This window comes from Notothenia rossii (genome assembly GCF_949606895.1).
Source record: "Notothenia rossii genome assembly, chromosome: 2".
Taxonomy (NCBI): Eukaryota; Metazoa; Chordata; class Actinopteri; order Perciformes; family Nototheniidae; genus Notothenia; species Notothenia rossii.
In genome coordinates, this window is record NC_136904.1 from 37,234,619 (window position 1) to 37,258,372 (window position 23,754).

A 23,754-nucleotide genomic window follows, 5' to 3' on the forward strand; every position below is an offset into this window, starting at 1 on the left:
ACTGAGGGATCAAGCACAGACACAATAACAATGAAAACTGCTGCATACAGATTATTTTTGTTTTTGCAACCTCGTGTTAAGAATCTTGTTGCAATTTTCTAAAAGTTTGAATGATCGTAATAAACGGACCTTTGTCTTATTGAAAAAAAATGTTTGGACCTTTAAGATTTGTATTTGAGTACCCCTGCTATAAAGCATATTAATTTCTCGTTATTCTCAAATTGTTCATTAAAAACTGTATATAATGGCTATTTTGCACATCCTTTTCAAGATTTCAAGATTTTCAAAGGTTTATTGACATATCATATACACAACTACGGTGTAGTTATGCAATGAATGACTGTCACAGGTTCCTCAACAGTGCATTACAAGACATCTATCAATATATCCACCATTAAACTGTCATATTCTGCACATTTCTTATTCTATCTACACACATAAGAGTATCATAAATATGTATAATATCGGTTAAAATAAGTGCTTCAACATAGTTAACATTGCAGGAAAGTTGATTGTCAAGTCCCAAAACAAACCATGCAATATATTAGACGTTAAGTACTTTGTCAGGCTTAATATTTATCTGTAGATACCCTGTTGGAGCATACCGCACACTCTGGCACTCTGACATGTAGACTTCTATGATACTTGACATGCTGTGTCTAATGAAGAATGTCTCCTCCTTTTATCAATTTAAGTTTCCAGATCATACAAAAAACTCTTACAGATAATCTTCTGAGTTCCGCCCTTGAAAGCCCAAAAGGACTTTCTGAAAAACATTTATCAATGGGTAATCATTTTATGAATATATAAAAAACCTCTCTATAATTTAAGAGGAAAAAATAGACTCGTTCATTCACGTTTAACACACATTCTATATTTCAGGTGACATTAAAATGAAAATACCAGAAATACGCTGTATAAAACTTTCTGCTATAACACTGTGTTATGGGACAAGCCCTCAGCTGCGGGGCCCCAGCTATGAATCTGTGGTACTCCCTGGTGACCCGTTCCGCCGCAAAATTCCCTGTGAAGGGAAGTTCTGCCCATGGAGGCTCGACACAGAAAGGGACGTTTTTTTACTGAGGTCCTTGAACGCACCGCTGCGCGCTCCGCCATTATGTCCCCCTTACCACTACGGTAAACTGCATTAATCAGAGTCCATACTCTAGGCGTGGTGTGTTCCCTGACAGTAATACGGCGGCCGTAATGCCCCTGTACCCGCATAGCGCTTTGATGGCACTTCCTGCGGTTTATCACTCAAATCTTGTCACGGTCTGTCTGTGTTGTGTTTTGTCTTGTGTAGATCTGTCTTTGGTTTTCTGTCTGTGTTGAGTTTTGTCTTGTTTAGATGTGTGTGTTCCCTCCTACCTGTTCCCTCCTACCTGTTTTCTTGATTGTGTTCACCTGGTGCCCCTGTGTTTTCTCCTCCCTCCTCACCTGTCTCTTGTTTCCTTGATTAGTCCTGTGTGTATTTAAGTTCTGTTTTTTCTGTCTGTCATTGTTGGTTCGTCGTTTGTCTGTGACTGTTCACCGGGGAGTTTTCTGGTCTTCCGTGTTATCCATATCCTTGAAATAAAGGTATTTTCAGTGTTATCTGCATTTGGGTCCTGCTTGCTTTGCTCACCCGTAACAAATTGCACATGCCCATTAGCGTCCATACTCCTTTACAGGAGCTACAACTGGGGCAGCGAGTGGGGAATTTGTACGGTCAACATTATGTGTAAGTGTAGAATTGTGGAAACAAATGACACTCAGACTTGGATAGAGATCAACATTTTTATTTGAAAACGTATCGATCTGTGCATTATACAGGGAGGAGGCGGGATTCACCCTCGCGTCCCAGGTGGAGAGGGGCGCCTCTCCCTTCATTGCGCAACTCGAGTGAACTCGAATGGCACCTCGTTCATCCATCTCCACCACCTCGAGGTCCTGATCCTCCACCTGCAGGCCGAACTTCACCCGGAAATGATCGCCACGATGTCGGCGGCTAAGCCGAGGGATCATCCGGCAGGCGTTACAGGCCGGTGACTGGCCTAGGCTGTCTTCGGCGTGGTCCTGCCCCAGGCACTGGAAGCACAAGCGGTGCGGATCAGCCCCCGCGATCAGGCCAGGGCATGTCGGGCAGGTCTGGTGCTCAAGGAGTGGTGAGTCCATGTTGTTCTTCTCTTTCTCTTATTCAAGTCTTTGCTCAGTGTATCACTTCCGCTCGCTGAAGATAAAGGGATGACAGTCAGGAGGCAAGGCCTCCTTTTATACGGTGAGATGCGCATGCATTCAGGTAGGCCCGCCCCGGGGCTGGCTACGTCTATAGAAGTCTCAGTAGGTGAATGCTTGCAGGATAAGGTAGTACCCATATAGTCCAGTAGAGGGCGGAGTCTGTGAGAGATATAACCATTGTACACAATTTAAACCAATCATTGTTGTGTAATTAACAAGGATAATCTGGTGTTTTGAGTTGATGAGTAGTGCAGATATCACTGTAATATCAATCGACAGTAAGGAGAATACTTATTTTCGGGTGTAAAATTATCCGTTATCCAATGGGAATGGACGCTCACATTACCTTTAACTGCCGCCGACATGGACCGATGCGGTGTTTCCCTGAGCGTCAAATACCACTGCCGATGGGAATACATTGCAATCAGTTGAAAGCTCTTTGCGTCTGTTTATGAAGCTGAAGGAGACTCGGTGCGTCACAACTGCAAGCCAAAGGACCCTGACCAAGCATCACTATTGGACAATCAGGGAGTGAGACTGTGTTGATCATTACACCAGTACTCAGCTATATTTGGTATCCAAAAAACAGCATACAATTGTATTAAAGGAGCCCTATTAAGCACATTTTCAGGTTCATATTTTTGTTTACTGTCTCTACTGTGACATGTCTCCATGCTTTAATGTTCAAAAAGCTCTTTATTTTTCTCATACTGTATGTGCTGCTGCACCTCTTTTCAACCTCTGTCTGAAACCAGAGCCCAGTCTGCTCTGATTGGTTAGCTGACCGACTCTGTTGTGATTGGTCAACCGCTTAGAGATAAGTTATGTGCCAACACTTAGCATATCACAGACAATGTCTAGTGCTAGAAAACAGAAACACAAGTGTTACAGAAGTAAACAAAGGAGTCCAATAGAGTCGCTTGATGCAGGGGGGAGAATGTGGGAGAAAAACACCAAACGTTGTTGAGTTTAACCTTTGCTGTCCATTTATGCACAAAAACCTATTTAGCACACTACAGGAAACGGAAAACCCCCAAAAGCAAATAAAGCCGCTTCAATTCGGTTTTGAAATTAGTCACAATCTGGGTGAAGACTAGAGAGGAGATGACATATACGTTGTAAGCCTAAAGACAAACTAAACACAACAGAACCACTCAGTGTGCAAGCATGGGGAGAAAGGGAGAAGCAGTGAATCCAGCTGCTTATAAAGCTGACGAGCAGCAGGTGCTCGCCAGCACAACGATGAACTCCTACAGAGAAACAGGTCCGCCCTCACAGGAAGTAAAAATGCTCATGGTTATTGAATGACAACACTCAATGACACTTGTGATCGGAAATAGTATTCATTTTGCCTGTTTTTTAATTAATGTAATCTTAGTCTTGTCGTCAACAGTCAATATTATTCCTTCTTTCTTAACACGAAAATAAGACTTTTTTATTTCATGTTATAACTACATTTGTAAGAAGTTGCACTTGGCTGCTGAATTGATGGAAATTGTTCACTAACGTTAAAACATTTTTAAATGTTACAAATCCCCGCCATATAATCTGCCAAGAGAAAAACACACTTCAGGAATACACTAATAGAACTACACTTTTTGGTCTGCTGTCGTGTGTAGCATAGTGGACCAAGCTACAACTGCATGTATTTTGTCAACGTAGTGTCGATTGTGACACAAAATCATCCTTGAACATATCTGGTGATATAAACATACCAGTAGGGAACACAAATAGAGCTTTGACACATCGTAAGCTTGGTGCATTGTTTGGAGTGTGTTCTACCATCAAGGTTTTCTTAGTATTCACTCGAGGGACCAACTCTTGGCTCTTACATGCGCGGTAAGAGAAGAAAAGAAAATCATCTTATACATTTCAACTCAGCGGGGCCACGAGGAACACATTATTGTTACCCAGTAGAAAGGCCCTTTGTGTTGCAATGCACAAAGGGCCTTTTGACTTTCATGGGTCGATGAAAGTCTTGATCCACCTTAGGTTGAAAGAAAATAACTATTGGAAAGTGACAACATGTAAAACATCTAGTAAACGTTTGCACTAATTTTAAGATTTAAAGTAAATAGCAGATGATGAGGCGTCTTCTCTGTGTCTGGAGATCACAGCTTCTTTCATCCAAAAGTTCTAACAGAAACCACAGGAAATGCTTTTTCAACAACTTAGCCTGAAGTGCTTACAGAAATAAAACCCAGCAACTTGTTTTTAAAATTAAGAAAGAGAATAAGCATTTGATGTTGATGAAGAACACATCCCATGCTAAGAATGTTCCATTACCCCCTGCTGCTCAGACATACTATACTACAATAACAATGGAATTCATATATTATTAAGGCGATGATACATCCATGATCAAATCGCTGGTCGGTTGATTAAATTGCTAAGAACTAAGCACACCAATTGCTTTGATTGTACAGAAAAGTAATACAAATTGATGGACCAAGTTTAGATGTTGGTTTGGTTGATAGAAATAATTAAATAAAGAACCTTTGCTCTGGTTGCCTTACATTGCCTTCTCTTTGTTTGGATAAGTGCAACAAGAAACATGACCAACAAAATGTACCAGAAAGATCCACCCTCTTTGACCAATCTCCCTGACCCTTTCCATGTGGCCTATTCTACTATCAATAAGCAATGTGCTCCTCTTACTGTCCAACTTATGTAAAGATGCTCTCTTCCTCGTTCCCTTTGACTGATGGTTGATATCTCACCCTTGTTGAACTGGCTTCGTAGTACATGTCACTGGACAAAGGTTTTGAACAACAAAAATACCTTAACTACAATGTAAAACAGGGCAATTCCAAAACAAAAGTGAGAACTCTCCAACGCATCAACAAACATCAAAAAAACTCTCCAACGCATCAACAAACAACAAGAACAACTCAACCAATGACATACAAGGATCAGACAACAACTAATGGAAAACAAGAACTTAAATACATGCAAGACTAATCACAAGGGCAAGACACAGCTGGGGAGGGTAGCAAAACACAAAGGCACCAGGTGAACACAATCAGGTAATCAAAGAGGAGGGAAAACACAGAGACGGGAGGTAAAAAACAGGCATAACACAGCCTGAAGACTTTTCAAAATAAAACAGGAAACTGGTATGAGAGATTGTGACAGCCTTCTGTTTTCTGGACCAGGTGTCTATTGCAGGATGTCAACTTCAGGGAATTTAAGAATGCCTACCACAAGCATGTCTGTGTCATCAACTCCTGGAGGAGCTGAAGTAAGATAAGTTGCACTTCTTTGACTCCCTAAGAGGGACCTGATCTTGTAGTGTGACCATTTTTTAGTGTTTGCCTTACCTCTCCGTCTCCGTCTAACATTACTGAGCTAAGGGTCGCCCCTGCAATAAGACATTTGTGTTTTTCTCCCTCATGCAGTTGATGTGAATATGGGGAAACCAGAATCCAATATTTAAAGCAGTTCATTACAAAATGACCGACAGGACAGGTCCGGCATCCGGTAGCCAAACTCAATCAATCAATCAATCAATCAATGTTTATTTATATAGCCCAATATCACAAATGTTACATTTTTCTCAGTGGACTTCACAGTTTGTACAGAATATCAGTATGACAATACGACACCCTCTGTCCTTAGACCCTCACATCGTACAAGAAAAAACTTCCAGAGAAAACCCCACAGTTTAAAGGGAAAAATGGGAGAAATCTCAGGGAGAGCAACAGAGGAGGGATCCCTCTCCCAGGACGGACAGACGTGCAATAGATGCCGTGTGTAAATTGAAAAGATAATACATTTGCAACATAGGTAGTCCAAATGTTTTGAAATGCATGTGTGTATAATAAGAAGATGAATCCACGAGGATATCCATCCAGGACTTATGATCCAGGACCGCAGCCACGACTCAAGATCCAGGACTCGCAATCCATGACACAGGACCGCAGGATCATCCATGACTCCGGATCCCGGCGTATATAGACACCAAAAAGAAAGAAATTTGGGGAAGCTGGGTTAATCGGAACATGAGAGTACACAGGTATAGACAGAGAGAAGGAAGAAGTAAGATGTCCCCCGACAAACTAAGCCTATATCAGCAAAACTAGGGGCTGAATCTAATCAGCCCTAACTATAAGCTTTATCAAAAAGGAAGGTCTTAAGCGCACTCTTAAAAACGGATAGGGTGTCTGCCGTCCGAACACAAACTGGAAGCTGATTCCACAAAAGTGGAGCTTGATAAGAAAAGGCTCTGGCTCCCATTGTACTTTTAGAGACTCTAGGAACAACCAACAACCCTGCATTCTTGGAACGCAATGCCCTAGTAGGACAATAGGGTATAATGAGTTCTTTAAGGTAAGATGGCGCCTGCCCATTAAGGGCTTTGTAGGCGAGAAGAAGAATTTTAAATTCTATCCTGTGTTCTATAGGGAGCCAGTGTAAGGCAGCCAGAACAGGAGTAATGTGGTCCCTTTTCCTAACTCTGGTTAGTACACGAGCTGCAGCATTTTGAATCAGCTGAAGCGACTTGACTGACTTCTTGGTACACCCTGATAATAAGGAGTTACAATAATCCAGCCTTGAAGTAACAAATGCATGGACTAGTTTCTCTGCATCGTTTTGAGGCAAGATATGCCTGATTTTTGCAATGTTACGTAGATGGAAGTAGGCGGTCCTTGAAATGGATTTGATGTGGGTGTTAAAGGATAAATCCTGATCAAATATAACACCAAGATTCCTTACAGTCTCACTGGAGGCCAAATTAATGCCATCCATAGTTAATATATCTTTAGATAATTTGTTTCGTAGATTCTTCGGGCCAAGTACAATAACTTCAGTTTTGGTCGTGTTTAACATCAAAAAATTTAAGGTCATCCACGTTTTTAAGTCCTTGAGGCAGTCTTGAATTTTATTTAGATGATTAATTTCATCAGGCTTGATTGATAAATATAGTTGAGTATCATCCGCATAACAATGAAAGTTTACAGAATGATTCCTTATAATATTGCCTAACGGAAGCATATATAGGGTGAACAAAATAGGTCCAAGCACTGAGCCCTGTGGCACTCCATGGCTAACTTTGGTTTGCATGGAAGATTCATCGTTGACACGTACAAACTGAGAGCGTTCAGATAGATAAGACCTAAACCAGCCTAAAGCAGTTCCCTGTATGCCAACTAAGTGCTCTAGTCTTTGCAATAGGATATCATGGTCGATAGTATCAAATGCAGCACTAAGATCGAGCAAGACAAGAATAGAGACAAGTCCCTTGTCAGAGGCTATTAGAATGTCATTTGTGACTTTAACCAGAGCTGTCTCTGTGCTATGTTGTGTTCTAAAGCCAGACTGAAAATCTTCAAATAAATCATAGTTTTTTAAGTAATCACACAGCTGTTTTGCGACTGCTTTCTCAAGAATTTTTGAGAGGAACGGAAGATTAGAAATAGGTCTATAGTTGGCTAAAACCTCTGGATCGAGGTTGTGCTTTTTAAGAAGCGGTTTTATCACTGCTACTTTGAATGATTTTGGAACATAGCCTGATAATAAAGACATATTCATAATATTTAATAAAGAAGTGCTAATTAATGGAAAAACTTCTTTTAACAGCTTAGTTGGAATCGGGTCTAAGATACACGTTGATGGTTTAGAAGAGAGAATCATTGAATTTAATTGTTCAAGGTTTATGGCTGAAAAGCATTCTAGTTTACTATCTAGTGTAATATTATTAGAACTTACGTTTCCGGGAGCTGTTGATAACACTATACTGGTCAAAGGCAAGAGGTCATTGATTTTGTTTCTAAGAGTAACAATTTTATCGTTAAAAAAGCACATAAAATCATTACTACTGAGTGCTATGGGAATAGAAGGCTCAGTCGAGCTGTGGCTCTCTGTCAGCCTGGCTACAGTGCTGAAAAGAAATCTTGCATTATTCTTATTCTCATCTATTAATGAAGAGTAGTATGCTGCTCTCGCTTTACGCAGTGCTTTCTTATATTCATTGAGAGTAATATGCCAAATTAAACGAGATTCTTCAAGTTTAGTGGAACGCCATATCCTTTCAAGTTGTCTCGACTTTTGCTTTATTTTGCGGGTTTCGGCATTATGCCATGGAGCTAATCTATGTTGTTTTATTTTCTTCTTTTTCAAAGGAGCAACAGAGTCTAATTTTATTCGCAGCGCATCTGTAGCACTATCAACAACATGATTAATTTGGGGTGGTGTACATTTTGTATAAGTTTCCTCCCCTACATGCAGACATGCTATCGAGTTAAGTATTGGTGGAATCTCTTCCTTAAATTTGGCTATAGCACTAACAGATAGGTTTCTGCTGCAGGAGCTTTTGGCTAATGCTTTGTAGTCTAGTAACAGTACTTCAAAAGTTACTAAGAAATGGTCGGATAAAGCAGGATTATGCGGTTCGACTAATAGTTGCTCAATTTCAATACCATAAGTCAGAACAAGGTCAAGAGTGTGATTATAGCAGTGGGTTGGTTTATTTACACTCTGACAGAAACCAACAGAATCTAATATAGAGTTAAATGCAACAGTAAGGCTATTTTTATCATCGTCAACATGAATATTAAAGTCACCTACGATAATTACTTTATCTGTTTTAAGTACCAAAGCTGATAAAAACTCAGAGAATTCTGATAAGAATTCTGAATACTCTAACAAATGTGTCTTTGTTCTCAGGTCTATATATCAAAGGTGGCTGCTTTCTCCTATGATGTTTTCACAAGCATCACATGAGAACATTGGTCTATCAAGGTGAAGATTTAGACAAATAAAGGCACCAGTAAATGCCATCAGAACTGCAGTTTTGATGGTTGACCAGCGATGGAAGCCCCCTGCCCCTACATCTTTTCCGACGTCGACAATTTGGCATTCACGCCCACTTCACACATTCAGCCAGGTGTGGGAAGGTGGCAATTTTGCAACACTATGAATGCCTCCCGAAAAAGAAAGTCACTTTTGTAGTGGGGCCATTCAGAACAGCTATACATGCTTTACAAATAGTTCATGCTATGCCCTCAATATATTAAGCTGCCAGTCCTCACTCAAAAAATAATTATGGCTTACAACTTGTCTGTACGTTTTGAAGGCCTTTTTCTCAGAATTGTGTCTTGATAACAGTCATCATATTGTGTGAAATATTTTGCTGAATACTTTTGGAAAACTATGAAACTCCTCTTTCCAACAGTGTATCTGACTCAAAATGTGTTTCATGTGACTGATTTTCATAGAGCAGGCCACATTTGTTGATAAAGATGGTGGATGTTGTATAATTAGGAGATAGAGTAGCATAAGCTCATGGTCATCCTCTCTGTGTTACAACATGTCATTACATTCCTTTAATTTAAACGTTACTTATTATTTGCTAAATGAGCCTTTGTTGTTGTTGCATGTCATCTCAAATCAACAAGTTCATATTTTTTTCTAGTGATTGAAAATTACCTAAAAAACCTCCTAATCTATGGGATTAGTTTTGTGTCATCAAGATAAAGCAACACTTTCTCAGAATCAAGCAAAACTAGGAGTTTAAGAGAAAAAAAACTGAGTCAAGCAAAATACATTTAATTTCAAAAATAAAAGTATAAGTTGCAAACAAATCATTTGTAATCATGTAAACTATAAGTCTTTTTTCTTTGTTTTAAAAAGGGTTTTTGTTTGTAGTTCTTGCTTGTTGAAGTGGAACAGGAAGACATTTCTGAAGATGAGGATAATGTGGAGGTAAACTCAGAATTTGACAGCGAATTGGAAGATGAACTTGACTCAGAGCCAGCTTCTGGAAGACCCCACAGCCAGCTGTGAGGTCTGTGGACCCTCAAAGGACTCCAAGACACAGACTACATACTGCAACTGCAACAAGTACATCTGTGCTATACACACAAAGAAGTTCTGTACATCATGTGTTTCCTAAACAGACTTGCCCATTGACTCACATAATGTTCTGCAGCGTCACTTCATCAATATATTTTTCAGATATACTGTATTTTATGAATAATGACTGTTAATTATTTGTATTTGCTTTGTGTTTATATCTGTTCTATTTCATATATATGGATATATGGTTTCATTCTCTCTATATTTCACAGTGAAATACTTTTGGATGTGTGGTTCTTGTGTTCCAATTGCTGTTAAATTGCTTTATTTCCTTCAGGGCTTTGATTATTATATGACAGATTAAAAATAATAAACATTAATGAATTTTTTTTTCATTTACATGTGTCCATGAACAAAATGTAAACCTAGTTTTTATTACAGTGTATTTTTTTTTAACAAATTACATTTGTATCACAAAAAACGATGGACACTTCCATTGTTAAATTTGATCTAGCGAAGAGTCTTTTCAAAAACTAATAATATATTTAATTTATATTGTTGGGGAATGAGTTAAAGACATAAGGAATTGTGCATGTTGAATTTAGTTCTGTATTTCTTTTAAACCCTGAAATATGTCCCGGGTCAATTTGACCCGAACATTACCAAAGGGTGTGAAATGTGAACATAACACAAGGGTTTAGTTTTGCTTGATTCTGAGAAATTGTTGCTCTATCTTTATGACACAAAACTAATCCCATACCAGGGTGTCCGCGCGGTAGTAAAAGGTAGTAAAAGGTAGTAAAAAGAATCTACCCAAATTAAGGCCCTTGAAAGGTAGTAAAAGGTAACAAACGCAATTTGACTTGGTAGTAATTTTTTTAAAACTCTGCCTCAATATATAATGAGTTTCCATTGTTTGCTTATTATTTGTGTCTGCATGTTTGAATTTCATCTAGCCTACGTAGTTTAAAAATATATACGGTGCTAACAGGACCTGAGTGAGGCCTAGTTGATAGCAATGACGTAGAGGTAACCTGTGTGGACTTCATAGCCTATCAGCGACGCTTACAACATTTTCCGCCTTTTTCCAACAATTGACGTTAGCAGAGCCGCCTTTTGCCACAGTTGCAGTCTACTTTTTCTGATGTTAGCAAATTCGAGCAAATTTAGTGTGAAATGGGGAAGTGCAAGTTTTCGCAATTATGGGTTGATGACCCCTTATATAAAGACTGGCTTAAACCCGTCATAGGAAATGACCGTGAAGCATTTTGCAGTGTCTGCAAAAAAACTATAAATGTTACCTGGAACGGCATTACTGCTATCAAGTCCCACAGTGGATCGGCTATACACCAGCAGCGGCTTCGGGTGAGGGGGGGACAGCTGCCGATTTCGTTGTTTTGCGATGCTAGCAGCAGCACCACACAGATCGCGGCAGATCATGCCAACTTATCAGCAACAGTCGCACCACCTCGGCAGCAAACCAGTGCCACCAGCACCACCACGGCTGCGATAGCCAAACAGCAGACGTTACCGCCACAAACATCAGCCCTCAGGGCTGAGGTTCTCTGGTGCCTGAACACAGCAGCTAACCATCATTCATTCAATTCGAATGAGGGCATTGGGGAATTGTTCGAAAACATGTTCACTGACTCCGACATAGCCAAAAGTTTTGTTTGTGGCAAAGATAAGACATCGTATATCCTTGGATTTGGCATTGCTCCACATTTTAAGAAGCTTCTTATAAATAGCATCAATGCTTCTGGGCCATATGTTGTCATGTTTGACGAGTCTCTGAACCAGTCCGCCAAGAAGAAGCAAATGGATATTCACGTTCGGTTCTGGAGAGATGACCGCGTGACGTCTTCATATTTTGGGTCACAGTTTCTTGGACATGCAAGGGCTGAAGACTTGCTGCAAAGCATTAAAGTGAGTTGATATTTTCTTGTTTGTTCTTTCTTATTGTCGTTATATGCCCATTTGAAAATGTTTATGTCATAGTTAGCCTAAGCTTTAGCCTACACGACGTGTGTGTCGGGTGTGTTTTGTGACCCTGCAAGGCGATATCAGTCGCTTTGCGCTCAATGCTATTTTGAGAAAATCCACGGTAAACAAACATCCGGGTTAAAATGTTGAATTTCATGTTTTCGCATAATTTGACAGTATACAGTCTACATATCATTTCATATCGTGGACAAATCACGGAAAAACATACGTTTTGACTGTTAAGCCCGGTGAAGATGCAACACATTAGCAGTCATACCATTTGTCAACGCCGCTTAAAAAGGTGATTTTCTCCTCTTCTAGCATTATCATGACAGGAGAACCATGCCACTTTGGATACAGTTATCTTAACGATTGTTCTAGCAATAGCCTCAATATACATATCGTTGGAAAGCTTAGTTTATGGCCGTTCATATGAGAACAATAACTTAGTTTTGTACATTTTACCAAAGCGACTGGTTTCGCCTTGCAGGGTCACATTTTGATGAAGGATTTGGTTAATATTTCTGAAAGATGCATACTGGTACTACAAAGGGGGAAACACGTTTGACTTATACTTACTGGCACTGTATTTACTGTCTATCTATTGTCTATTTTATGAATAACCAAAAACCACAGGACAGATTAAAATTTTCAATAAACTTTGTTTTTTGTGACAATTCACAGGAATGTGTTGCACAACTCAACTTGAGACACCTGCTGTCTGTCAGTATGGATGGCCCAAATGTCAACTTCAAGCTGCTGAAGCTCCTTCAGAACGAACATTCAGAGCTTCATGGGGATGCACAACTCATCAGTGTTGGCAGTTGTGGCTTGCACACCCTCCACAATGCCATGAAGGCAGGATTCGCAACATGGCAGGTAGACAAACTGTTGCGAGCTATGCACTACATCTTCCACAATGTTCCTGCCCGTAGAGAAGATTACACCGCCACCACAGGATCTTCTACCTTTCCCCGATCTTTCTGTGGCCACAGATGGGTGGAAAATGTCCCTGTGGCTGAGAGAGCTGTCGACATTTGGCCTGTGCTTTTAACATATGTTGATGCTGTTCAGAAGAAAAAGGTGACAAACCCAAACACGGCGTCATATGATATCATTTTGGCAGCACGGGATGATAATTTGATAATTCCAAAGCTCCAGTTCTTCTTGTCAGTTGCACGAAGCTTCAACCCCTTCCTGACCAAATATCAGACCGACGAGCCTGTGCTGCCCTTTTTTGCTAAAGATCTGAAAGAACTCCTGATGGTAAGAAATGTAATTCCTGTAGAGTAACTGTCTTTATTTGAATGTGATTAAACTGTATCAGTTGACAGGTGTGACTTGATTGCTAACAGTTTTTGTTGTTCTTTTAAGGCTTTACTGCGGCGATTTGTTAAAAGGGAACTTATACAGGACCGAAGCCCACTGCAACTTATCACAATCCAGGTGTCTGAGGAGAAGAACTGGGTGGCTCTGAAAAATGTGGACATCGGCCTGGGTGCTGAATCTGCCATCAAGGTAATTACTGCAGATACTTTCAATGTCATACATGAAATGTGCTGTCGGCACAAATAAATAGTTACTTCGAACTATTAGGGTAGAAAATGAATGAGTAACATTGGGCATTATTTAACCACCTCTGTGGTAAGCAATATAGCTATCGTAATTGTGTGGTTGTTAATGGTTATCTTTCAAACTTCAGTGGTCTTCACCACCAGGCCTTTGGCATTGAGGCTTAAACTGAACCACAGCCATGAGGATATACCAAACCTCTTTCTCACTCTGGTTAAATTGTTAGGATTGTTTTAAATGTGTAACTTGTCATAGTTTAATTTCCAATCATAGCAGTGAATGTTTATGCATCCTGAACTCATCCTGAACTATACTCACATATCCCATCACTCCCCCACCCACCCACCCACACACACAAACACACCCACACCCACACCCACACCCACACACACACACACACACACACACACACACACACACACACACACACACACACACACACACACACACACACACACACCCCCACACACACACACCCAGAGAGCAGACAACCAACATCTTTTCCCCACAGGTTTTACACAAGTATCTCTATATATGTGACAAATAAATATCCTTGTATGAACATTAATGTTCTCTATTTGTTAGGCCCTTCAGAGCAAACCAGGAGGCAAGATAGGGGAGCTCTCTCTGCTAACCTTCAGGAAAGAATGTTTGCAGTGCCTTGTTAAGGTTGTCATGAAATTGCAAGACAAATCCCCCCTAAAGGTTCCAATGGTTAGGCACATTGCATGCCTTGATCCCACACAAATCCACCAAGAACCGGAGTGGTGCATCAAGCAAATGAAGAGTGTAGTGCAGACATTCCTTCAGGGAAAGAGATTGACAGGTGGCATTCCAGCTGGTAAGAAAAAATACAGTATGTCTAGGGACAGGGAAGGTCATTCAAATGAAGGCCATGTTCTAAGGGTGTTCTACTTTGAAATGTACTTAAATGTCATTAATGATTATGTTTTTGTCAATATTGTAGGTGATGTTATCATTCAACAGTTCGAATCGTTGACCTCTCTGGAAGGACGGGATGAACGTTTCCTGGCTTTCAAGCCACTGAAGGACCGCCTTGATGTGTTCTTCTACACAACCCTCAGCAGGCCTTACCCTGACTTGCTGCAGTTTTGCCAGAGTCTCCTCCTTCTTTCCCATGGCCAAGCCACTGTGGAAAGAGGATTTTCAGTGAACAAAGAGGTGGAGACATGCAATCTCCATGACCGCACACTGGAATCACTGAGACTAGTTTGTGACAGGATCAACAGTTGTGGTGGTGTTTTGAAAGTGCCCCTCACAAAGGAGCTCCTTGCCTCTGCCTCATCAGCTAGATCCCAGTACAGACTGTACCTTGACAGTGAAAAGAAAAAGAGAGAGAGTGCTGCCCATGCTCTGAGGAGGAAGGCAGTGGAGGAGGAGCTTCTGGACCTCAGAAGACAGGAAGAGGTACTTCGCCGTGTTTGTCACTCACTGGAAAAGGACGCGGACAAGTTGGCCGAGCAGGCTGAGGGAAAGGCTGGGTCCAAAATGGCTGAACTGATAATCAAGTCCAATACCCTTCGCAGAAGGCAGAAAGAAAAAAAAGAAGAGCTCTGCAAATTGGAGAAAATAATTGAAGATAAGTCCTCACAACTGAGACTTCTGTGACTGTACACCCCTCACAGTTATTGTTTTAAATGTTTCTCTTAGATACAATGTAGATTGCAACAACTGCACACAGGCACACCCACAGACGAATGCAGGCACACGCACACACAAACACACACACACGTACACCCCTACAGTTATTGTTTTAAATGATTCACTTAGATACAATGTAGATTGCAACAACAACAACATCCATACAAAGGCGCACCCACAGACATGTGCATACATGCACTCCTCACACACGTTATTGTGTTTAAATATGGTGAATGTTATATTGAAGCAGATCTTTGAAAGCTGTAGTCCTCAGAGCATATTGTTCATTAAAGTTATTTATTTGATTGATTTTCAATTTTTTTCATTAATACGCATTATTAATACGCACCAGTAACTGCTTAAGTGTGTGTGTGTGTGTGTGTGTGTGTGTGTGTGAGAATGCGTGTTTGTGAGAGAATGCGTGTTTGTGAGTAAGTGTGTGTGATGTGACACTTTATTATTAATATTTATGGTTGTTAAGTGATATGTGTTTAAGAAGTGTCAAGGTTATTACTCACTTTATTAGGGCTAAGGGTCAACTCAACACTACAAAAAAAAACACAATTGACAATGACAATACTTAATGATCACAATTAAACATTAGTGTACCTGATATGTATGACGGGTGTGACAGTGTCACACTAATACCTTATAATTAGTAGTCCAAAAAGGGCTGCTGCTTGATGTCGTGTTGGTAGTAAAAAATATTGTGGAGGTAGTAAAAAAGGTAGTAAAAGGTAGTAAATTCATCTCTATGAATCCTGCAGATACCCTGCATACTAACCCTAGCCCAACATGTGAGTGCAACAAATTATGCGCCATACTATAATAAGTGACATTTCGTAAATAGGTATTGTACAGTCTGTTCACTGTCTGGGAGTCTTCTAAGGTAAACAGAAATTGAGGGGGGAAAAACCCAAAATGGAGCCAGAAAGCAGAGAAATTATGCAGTTGGCAGATTGATGAAAAGCTTCAGACCAGGAGCATGCTCTTCATTCACTCCAGCTTTGAAATGACATTGTCAATTTGCATTGCATGCGGTCAAGCATTCTCTTCAGATGATTGAGATGACAAACGTTCAGTGTGTCGTGATTGCATTGCAGACTTTTATTTGTTTCTGGTAACATGTTTGTAAGTGAAAACATCCCAGATGCATAAACCCAAAGACATTTGCTGATTTCACGGTGGCTTAAAGAAAATGTTGCTGCTCTTGCTGAAGGATGGCTGAAAGCAAATTCACTGCTGAAAACCGGAGGGTAAACCGTAGATGATTTACCTTAAGATGCACCTTCAAAGAATCCACGGAAAAAAATATGTTTATTAGGTTGCACATACATTTACCTGAACATGCGTGTGTTCAGGGCCTAGTCAGCGCCTCCACTGATGTGTGTTTTTGTTCCTCCAGAGCCACTGAGGTCTCTTACATTATTCTACTCCTATCATGCAGAAATTGCCTGGACAGCTATTTGGCTCGCGTTTGCTATCCATTTGTAATCCGGATAGAGGGGCCATGACTGCTCGGGCCTCGGGACAGCAGCAAAATCAATTGGCTAGAAATGACATCTGCCAGAATCTGCCACTGGAGCGCTCGTAGGTACCATAAATGAAATCACAAGGCCTAATTGTGTGCTGATGTATTCACTTGTCTGAGTGCATCTCGGCTGGACCAGCTAGTAGCCCCAGAGCCCTGTCTGTGCGCTTGGTCATACATAACACATTTATTTATTTACCCAACGCTTCTGATTCACAGCATCACTTGGGGATATACAGCACACCTCCCCCCCTCCCCCAACCCCAACACACACCCTCATCCTGCATTCCTTCGCCCTCCCCTCCACATTTGATTAATTCAGTTTTTATTTTTCCTCGTTTTCATGCTGCTGCGTTAAATGAAATGGCTGTGGAGACAACTGTCACTTGGCTCAAGTAAGATAAATATGTCGATGCCTGAAGAGCTTAGAGCATGCTTGCGTGTTTAACTGCATTCAGAATACAGAGATATTTCTCCAGCATTCTATTCTGTTGCCCTTTTGAGGCAAACTGTTGCAGTTTTTTCACTATTTCTCCAACAGTGAGATGAAGGGTGCTCGGTGATGTTATTTTTGGATATTTCAGCATTACCACAGGCACATTTAAAAACATACAAGACATAATTTTCAACATATATTCATCATCACCTCTTACCACTATTGCCCCCAATGTGATACTTTCCGCCAGACTGTTTCGGGCCGTTAGTCTGCTGAAACTTTAACCCAGCTCTGACACGGGCCTAAATAAAACATGAAACAATTCCTGCAAAAGTGTCTGAGGCAGTAGAACATAAACAATTTATACAGCCTCCGCAGGCCAGACCAAGAAATGTATCGAAGCCCGGGAGTTCATCTCGCTCTTCCTGTCACCTTGGCGACAGTCATAGGAGGCTACAAGCATGTTTAAGATGATACCACAGGAAGGAAATAGACAAGGGAGAGAAGCCTGTTTTTCATTATATCATGGCGAGGCAAATAGAGAGTAAGAGGGTGACAGAGACGGAGCGATAGGAAGCAAAATGGACTTGAAGCAAAGAATATAGAGAGGCACTGAGGGAGGGAGAGAGAACAGACCAAATATGAAAACAATTTTTGGAATGAAAAAGAAGCAAATGACCTCACAGAAATTGCCGATGGAGGGATATTGGGCATATGGGAGAGAATTGAATTAGAGAACTGCATTTGTGTTGCTGAAATCTGCCTTTGATGAAGCCATTTTTATAATATCAAACATGTCGCCGTGGTTCCCGCTTAAATGACATATTCCAATATTTGTCCTACATTGCTGTTAGCGACATCAGAATGTGTGAAGATGGCAGTGCGGAGGCCAGTGGGGAGATGGAGCTACGGTATCATTTAACGCGGCAAACAGCCCTGCCTTTTCCAGCTCATTAGCCATCCCCTTCTTTGTCCCAGGCCATTTGATAGCAGCATTAATCTACGGCTCCACTAGGCTTCCTCTCCCTATTTACCGGTATTTCATGAAGATTACACCACTCAACCGTGTAAATGTATGCCTCTCTTTTTTTTCTCCCTCGCATCCCTTCTCGCCTAATGTGAAGCCCCCAAACTCTGTATTACCTTGTATAAACTTCTGCGACATACGGCGGATTAAACAGTGCATTTCCCCAAAGCCTAAAGAGATGAGAGGCGAGAGTGAATGAAAGGCGATCAAAGTGTTCGCCAGCAAGCCTCGTCCTGCTTGTTCACTTTCACGAGATGTTGTGTTCTGTTTACAACCCACATGCATGGCACACTGCCATAAACACTGGCGCCCTTTGATCAGGATCACCTGCCATTAGATTACAGCTACTTGCTCGTCACAGTGAAAAAATGACAGGAATGCTATGTACTGTCAAGTACTAATATCATATTAACATTTTTATCTTAAAATGCTTCAACCATATAGGTATAGCACACAACCTTACAATGTCAACGCAATGCCAACAGCTTTACCAATTCAACAGAGTGCGTCTCTAAAAATTAAACTAGTGGAATTACTTTTTGAGTCACAATTTATCTAAATATTTGCCAAAAAGTCAATCAGAACTTTATTTGTCTACAACAGCAAAAAGCTACATGATGCAACAATATTCAAATCTCACATAATATACAAAAATAATTGTATACACACATAAAGCCCATTTTTCTTTACAATGATTACTTTTGTCTTTTTATACGTTAATTACATTTTGCTGATAATACTTTTATATTTTTGCATTTTTTGAATGCAAAAGTACTTCTGATTAAGTATTTAGACAATAATGTATTAGTACTTTTACTCAAGTATAGTATCTTCCACTACTGTGTAATGCATCATTAAAATGGTGATTTAAGGACTCCTTTTTACACCTACCAGAAGAAAACGAAATAAAATCTAAAGATTTATGTCGGTGCCTTACTCCTTTCTATCCCAAGTGTAGCACAAATAAAGTCTGACACATGGGAGGCTTTGGCATATTGAACCATATACCACTCTTAAGGGTAGGTAATCCTTAGGGAGGTGAGCTGAACCCACATCATAAAATACTAAAACTACTTTGTCACTAACTTCTTAGAGCCCAGTTTTTCTCAGGATAAAGTAGCAGCTCTATGATCAGTCTGGCAGACTCCGTCTCTCATGGGGCGTCTCACTTTTTTATGGGCGGAAAGACAGGAGACGCAAACTGACTCTCTCCGCCTACAGCTTGCCATTCATTGAGACTTGAGAGGTTTGGGCGTCTTTGGCATTTAGAGAGTCAGTGGCATGTTTGAAGTTGAGTCCATTCATTCTCTTTTCCCCTGCAAGGGTTTGCACTGTATAATGAAACCTGAATGTCCGACAATGAATGGCAAATCCATATTTTGCATTATGGGCTTTACTGCGGTTTTACCTTTTCTCCGGTTTAAGCATACAGCAACCGTTTGTGTTGGAATAAGCACAATTGCTCAAGTGTAAAAAATGTCCTGCTCAAGAAGCTCAGCGGGTGAATATAAAGAAAATATATGAAGTTGAACTTGTTGACATCCATGGGAATGTGAAACCCTATCACAAAGACCATATCAATCCACCACATGAATAGGGCTTTTTCTTTCAAATCATGAAACACAATTGGACAGAAGAAAATACAGAGACCTTAATCCTTTCCTCAGTCCCAGCTGGCCAATATGGAGTTCAATTCCAGGCTATTACATTGGTCCAATAGAAGACACTGGCTGCTATTCCCCAGCCTCCATTAGTTCTGTGTGACTTTAAGACCTGCAACTTTGAGACAGATATTAAACTGGAATGACCAGAGATGGCATCGGCGTCCACAACGTGACCGCCGGTTCCACAGCCTTCATTTCTGAGTTGTTGAGAAACGAATCGAGTGTTGTTTGGTGGGAGAAATAAGCCATCATAGATTCTCTCTGCAAATTAAGTGCAGCACATTGCTAGAAGTGTTGTGTTTGCTTAAAAAGATAGGAAGCGGTATTACTATGTTCATATTTTGAGAATTTTCAAGAGATCCAAGAATGGTCCGGTTAAATAAGACTACATAGCTTTCGATGTTGAGCTCCATTAAGATCTGACGCCTTTGAAGATAGACGACTCCGCGAGGATGTGTGGGCGATGGAGAACGGACAAATAAGATACATCACAGCGTAAACGGTCCAACGCTTGTTTAATGAGATATCAGAGAACCATCAAAGGCCAGTTGGCTGAGCTAACGCGCCCGGCACTCGCGCTCATCAACATGTCATTGTCAATTGTGAAGCTAACTATCTCCCTGCAAGCCTTTAGATACTTTGCAGATTTGTATGAATGATGTGAAATCTAATCAAAACTTGAGTTACACCTGGAGTAAATTCACAAGCTACCCTGCAATATACAAAGGCATTCAAACTAGCTGCACCCTTACCAGCTTTGATAAACACATTAACGACTGGTTTTTGGACCCCCCCAGACCCCCCGAATAAAGCAAAACTGCACGTTTCAGAGTGGCCTTTTATTGTGGCCAGCCTAAGGCGCACCTGTGCAATAATCATGCTGTCTAATCAGCATCTTGATATGCCACACCTGTGAGGTGGGATGGATAATCTCGGCAAAGGAGAAGTGCTCACTATCACAGATTTTTTCAGATTTGTGAACAATATTTGAGAGAGATGGTTATTTTGTGTATGTAGAAAATGTTTTAGATCTTTGAGTTCATCTCATGAAAAATGGGAGCAAAACCAAAAGTGTTGCATTTATATTTTTGTTCAGTGTATGTATGATTCTGAAATGGACCAATTTGCATATTGAGTAGCTTTTGAATGCAGGACTTTTACTTGGCACAGAGTATTCCTACACTCTGGTACTTGTACTTTTACTCAAGTTTAATATCTCAGTTCTTCTCCCACCCCTAAGAACATGTGACATTACCAGTCCCATCCTACCATAAACAGATTTAGAGCTGAAATGACCAAAAAGAAGGCTGATGGAAAGATGGGAAAAAGATTGCTTATTTTAGATCCAAGAACCGCATCGGGGAATTGTAAACATTTTCCAAAGAGTTGATTTGGAAAGGTCCATTCACAGAAATAGGGAGGGGAGGCTAAAAATCATAAATACTACTTCCTTTTTATGGGGCAACAGCCAACTGGTGGTGGGCGTCCGGACCTGAATCTCAAAGTCAATGACATTATTTATTTAGGCCAAGACAGAATGGGTAAAAAAGGCGACTCTAATAATAATAATAAATGGGATTTATATAGCGCTTTTCTAGACCCAAAGACGCTTTACATTATGAGTCAGGTCGACAAACAAAACAAGAACAAAAACAAAAACAAAAACAAAAACAAAACAAAAACAGAAAAGCAGTCAGGAGGACTCTGATCCTCCTTTCTTGTTTTCTGTTTTTGCAAGCGGCACACATGTGAAATGATAAAAAAGCAGCGCCCTATGCACCGTGACAGAGGCTGATTCACAGCGGTCTGTGCGCTATTTGGACGAGATTACAAACAGGATGCATGTTGGGAAGCGCATGCTTGGACCACGGAGAAGGACAATGACAGCTCTCCATCATGTTTTAACTTGTATGAAGCAGCATGGCATTGCACAGCGTTAAAGGCAGTCTGGAGGTATGCAAACACAGCGAGGGATGAATAGAGGCTAGAGGGGGGTGCTGGCACATATGGGGATGGATTATAGTGTCCTTTCAGACCTGCACAATATGCATGTTTGGGTCTGGGCTGCAGCCTCCACATAGCAGCCACACAGCTCCAGGGCTGGGCAGTGGGATCCCCCAGACATCCAAGGTTTTCTATGGCCTACAACAATGGCCCACATTCTGGGTCCACAACGCACCTGGCCTTGTCTGATAAATGGTTTCAAAAGAGGATACACACTACACCTAGTCCAGCGTGCAGTCCTTGTGCCCAAACACGTCACTGTCCGCTCTATTTATGCTTCTTTGAGGATTGTTTTTCCGCCATTTCTTTCTGGAGGCTTGAAGTACCTTAGAAATGAAGTATTGCATATGCATACGTTTGTGGAACAAGAAATGGATTGTAAAAAAATCAAGAAAGAAAAGTGGTTGAGGCTAAAGTGAACTGACATTTGTTCCGAAAAGTATCAGTCAAGCTCGAGGACATTGAGTCCTTCATTTCCCACAATGCAACTGAGAAGGGTCTTTCATTATACCTTCTTATTCCTTTGAATTTTACTCAAAACCCAGTTTGCTCCAGTGATAAATGTGGGCTAAGACTAAGCGAAGAGAGGGAAGGTTTTTGTGTTTGATTTATTTATTTTTATAATGTTTATTAACCAATCAAATTGGTCAGTGGCTAAAATCACTGAATATAAACAACTATATCTGTTTAGTTTATTTGGGTACAAGTACATCTTATAGTCCAATTTTGACTCTCTATGATTCCCAGTTTATAGTGTGAGAATATGAACTACAAGACAGTAGTCTCTGTGACAAAGGGACAGCTGTCACACATGAACAGAACCTACACACATCAGTAGATCCTCACTTGTCTCCTGTTTTAAATGGCCGTATAGTAACTGTCCTTATGAACTATGATAATCTGGTTCTGGATCATTTCTCGCCACATCTACACAGTGCTTCATTCCTCTTCCTCTCCTTGCAGTTCTAATGCATTCGTTCAGTGTTGTTGACTGTGCAGATGATCTGTGGCTGCTCCAACATAGAGTTGGGGCTCAAGTCTGCTGTACTGTAAAACAATTGTGTAAAATGTTGCTACTATATTTTATATAAATGTTTCTGGCCATTGAAACTTATGCAACAACTATAATTATCAATCAATATATTGTATGAATTTACTCCAGGTCCCCAAACATTCATCAGGGTAGTTTTCAACAGTTTTCACTGTTACTACTAACTACTAGAGACGTACGTAGAGCTGTGGAACATGATTTTTAAGAAAAAAAGATACGCTTATGCTGCACAAACAACAAGTAACTTCTTCCATTTTCTGTAATTAACCGGCTTCATAATCTTTCAAGGATTATGAGGCCAACTAATGACCCAAAAAAAATGGGATTTGGTCAAATTGAAAAGGATTAATTACTTCTTATACTTTGCAAGGTGACAGTAATTACGTTCATCCACTCAAACAAAAAAGAGAATAAAATAATTGGCAGACACTTAATTAAAGGTTACGGATTTGACGTAATTGTAAAAGACAAGACAATTAAACGTCCTATTATTCAATCAAGATACACATGGAGTAATTGGTGTGTTTCTCTCTCGAGGGCTGGCAAATTCGGGCTCCGTGATGGGTGGAGAGGCTTTGGTAAACATTGAGAGCATAGCATGAATTGCTACCTCCTTCTAACCCAACCAGACAAGGTTATTGTGAGGGTTCAAACTTCAGAAGGGCTCAGGAGGGAACTCAGCCCCCTCTAAAACAGATTATGGTGAGCCCCAGAAGAATTGAGAATGTGAAAACCTCCCATTAATGTCAAGGTTACATCAGCGAGACGCCTCAAAAAGTCAATGGGCGTACTCCTAAGAGGCCCTTTGTG

At 40.6% G+C, this 23,754-nt stretch overlaps 2 protein-coding genes across 5 annotated transcripts in view; both read left to right on the top strand.

Moving 5' to 3' along the window:
- Positions 1 to 1,172: 1,172 nt before the first annotated feature.
- LOC307028498 (uncharacterized protein) overlaps positions 1,173 to 23,754 on the top strand; it is a 90,555-nt gene continuing 67,973 nt past the window's right edge. Inside the window, exons 1-2 of one of the 4 annotated variants that reach the window (XR_013804997.1) lie at positions 1,173 to 2,144; positions 8,884 to 10,403. The gene's annotated coding sequence lies outside the window, so the exon portion shown is untranslated. Of the gene's footprint in view, positions 2,145 to 8,883; positions 10,404 to 23,754 lie in introns of those variants that run through there. The other 3 variants (XR_013804998.1, XM_079663570.1, XM_079663569.1) reach the window with 3 other exon arrangements.
- On the top strand, positions 10,781 to 15,536 carry LOC307029233 (uncharacterized protein). The gene is made up of 5 exons (XM_079664998.1): positions 10,781 to 11,940; positions 12,682 to 13,263; positions 13,372 to 13,515; positions 14,155 to 14,410; positions 14,537 to 15,536. Exons 1-5 carry the CDS (start codon positions 11,191 to 11,193, stop codon positions 15,196 to 15,198), a joined length of 2,394 nt encoding a protein of 797 aa, XP_079521124.1. The 5' UTR covers positions 10,781 to 11,190; the 3' UTR covers positions 15,199 to 15,536.

Excerpts from the sequence above, each read along its gene's own strand:
- LOC307029233 (XM_079664998.1), top strand. The coding sequence starts at position 11,191 with ATGGGGAAGTGCAAGTTTTCGCAATTATGGGTTGATGACCCCTTATAT. Across the intron at positions 11,941-12,681 it reads ACTTGCTGCAAAGCATTAAA|GAATGTGTTGCACAACTCAA; the intron begins GTGAGTTGATAT and ends GACAATTCACAG. Across the intron at positions 14,411-14,536 it reads GACAGGTGGCATTCCAGCTG|GTGATGTTATCATTCAACAG; the intron begins GTAAGAAAAAAT and ends TCAATATTGTAG.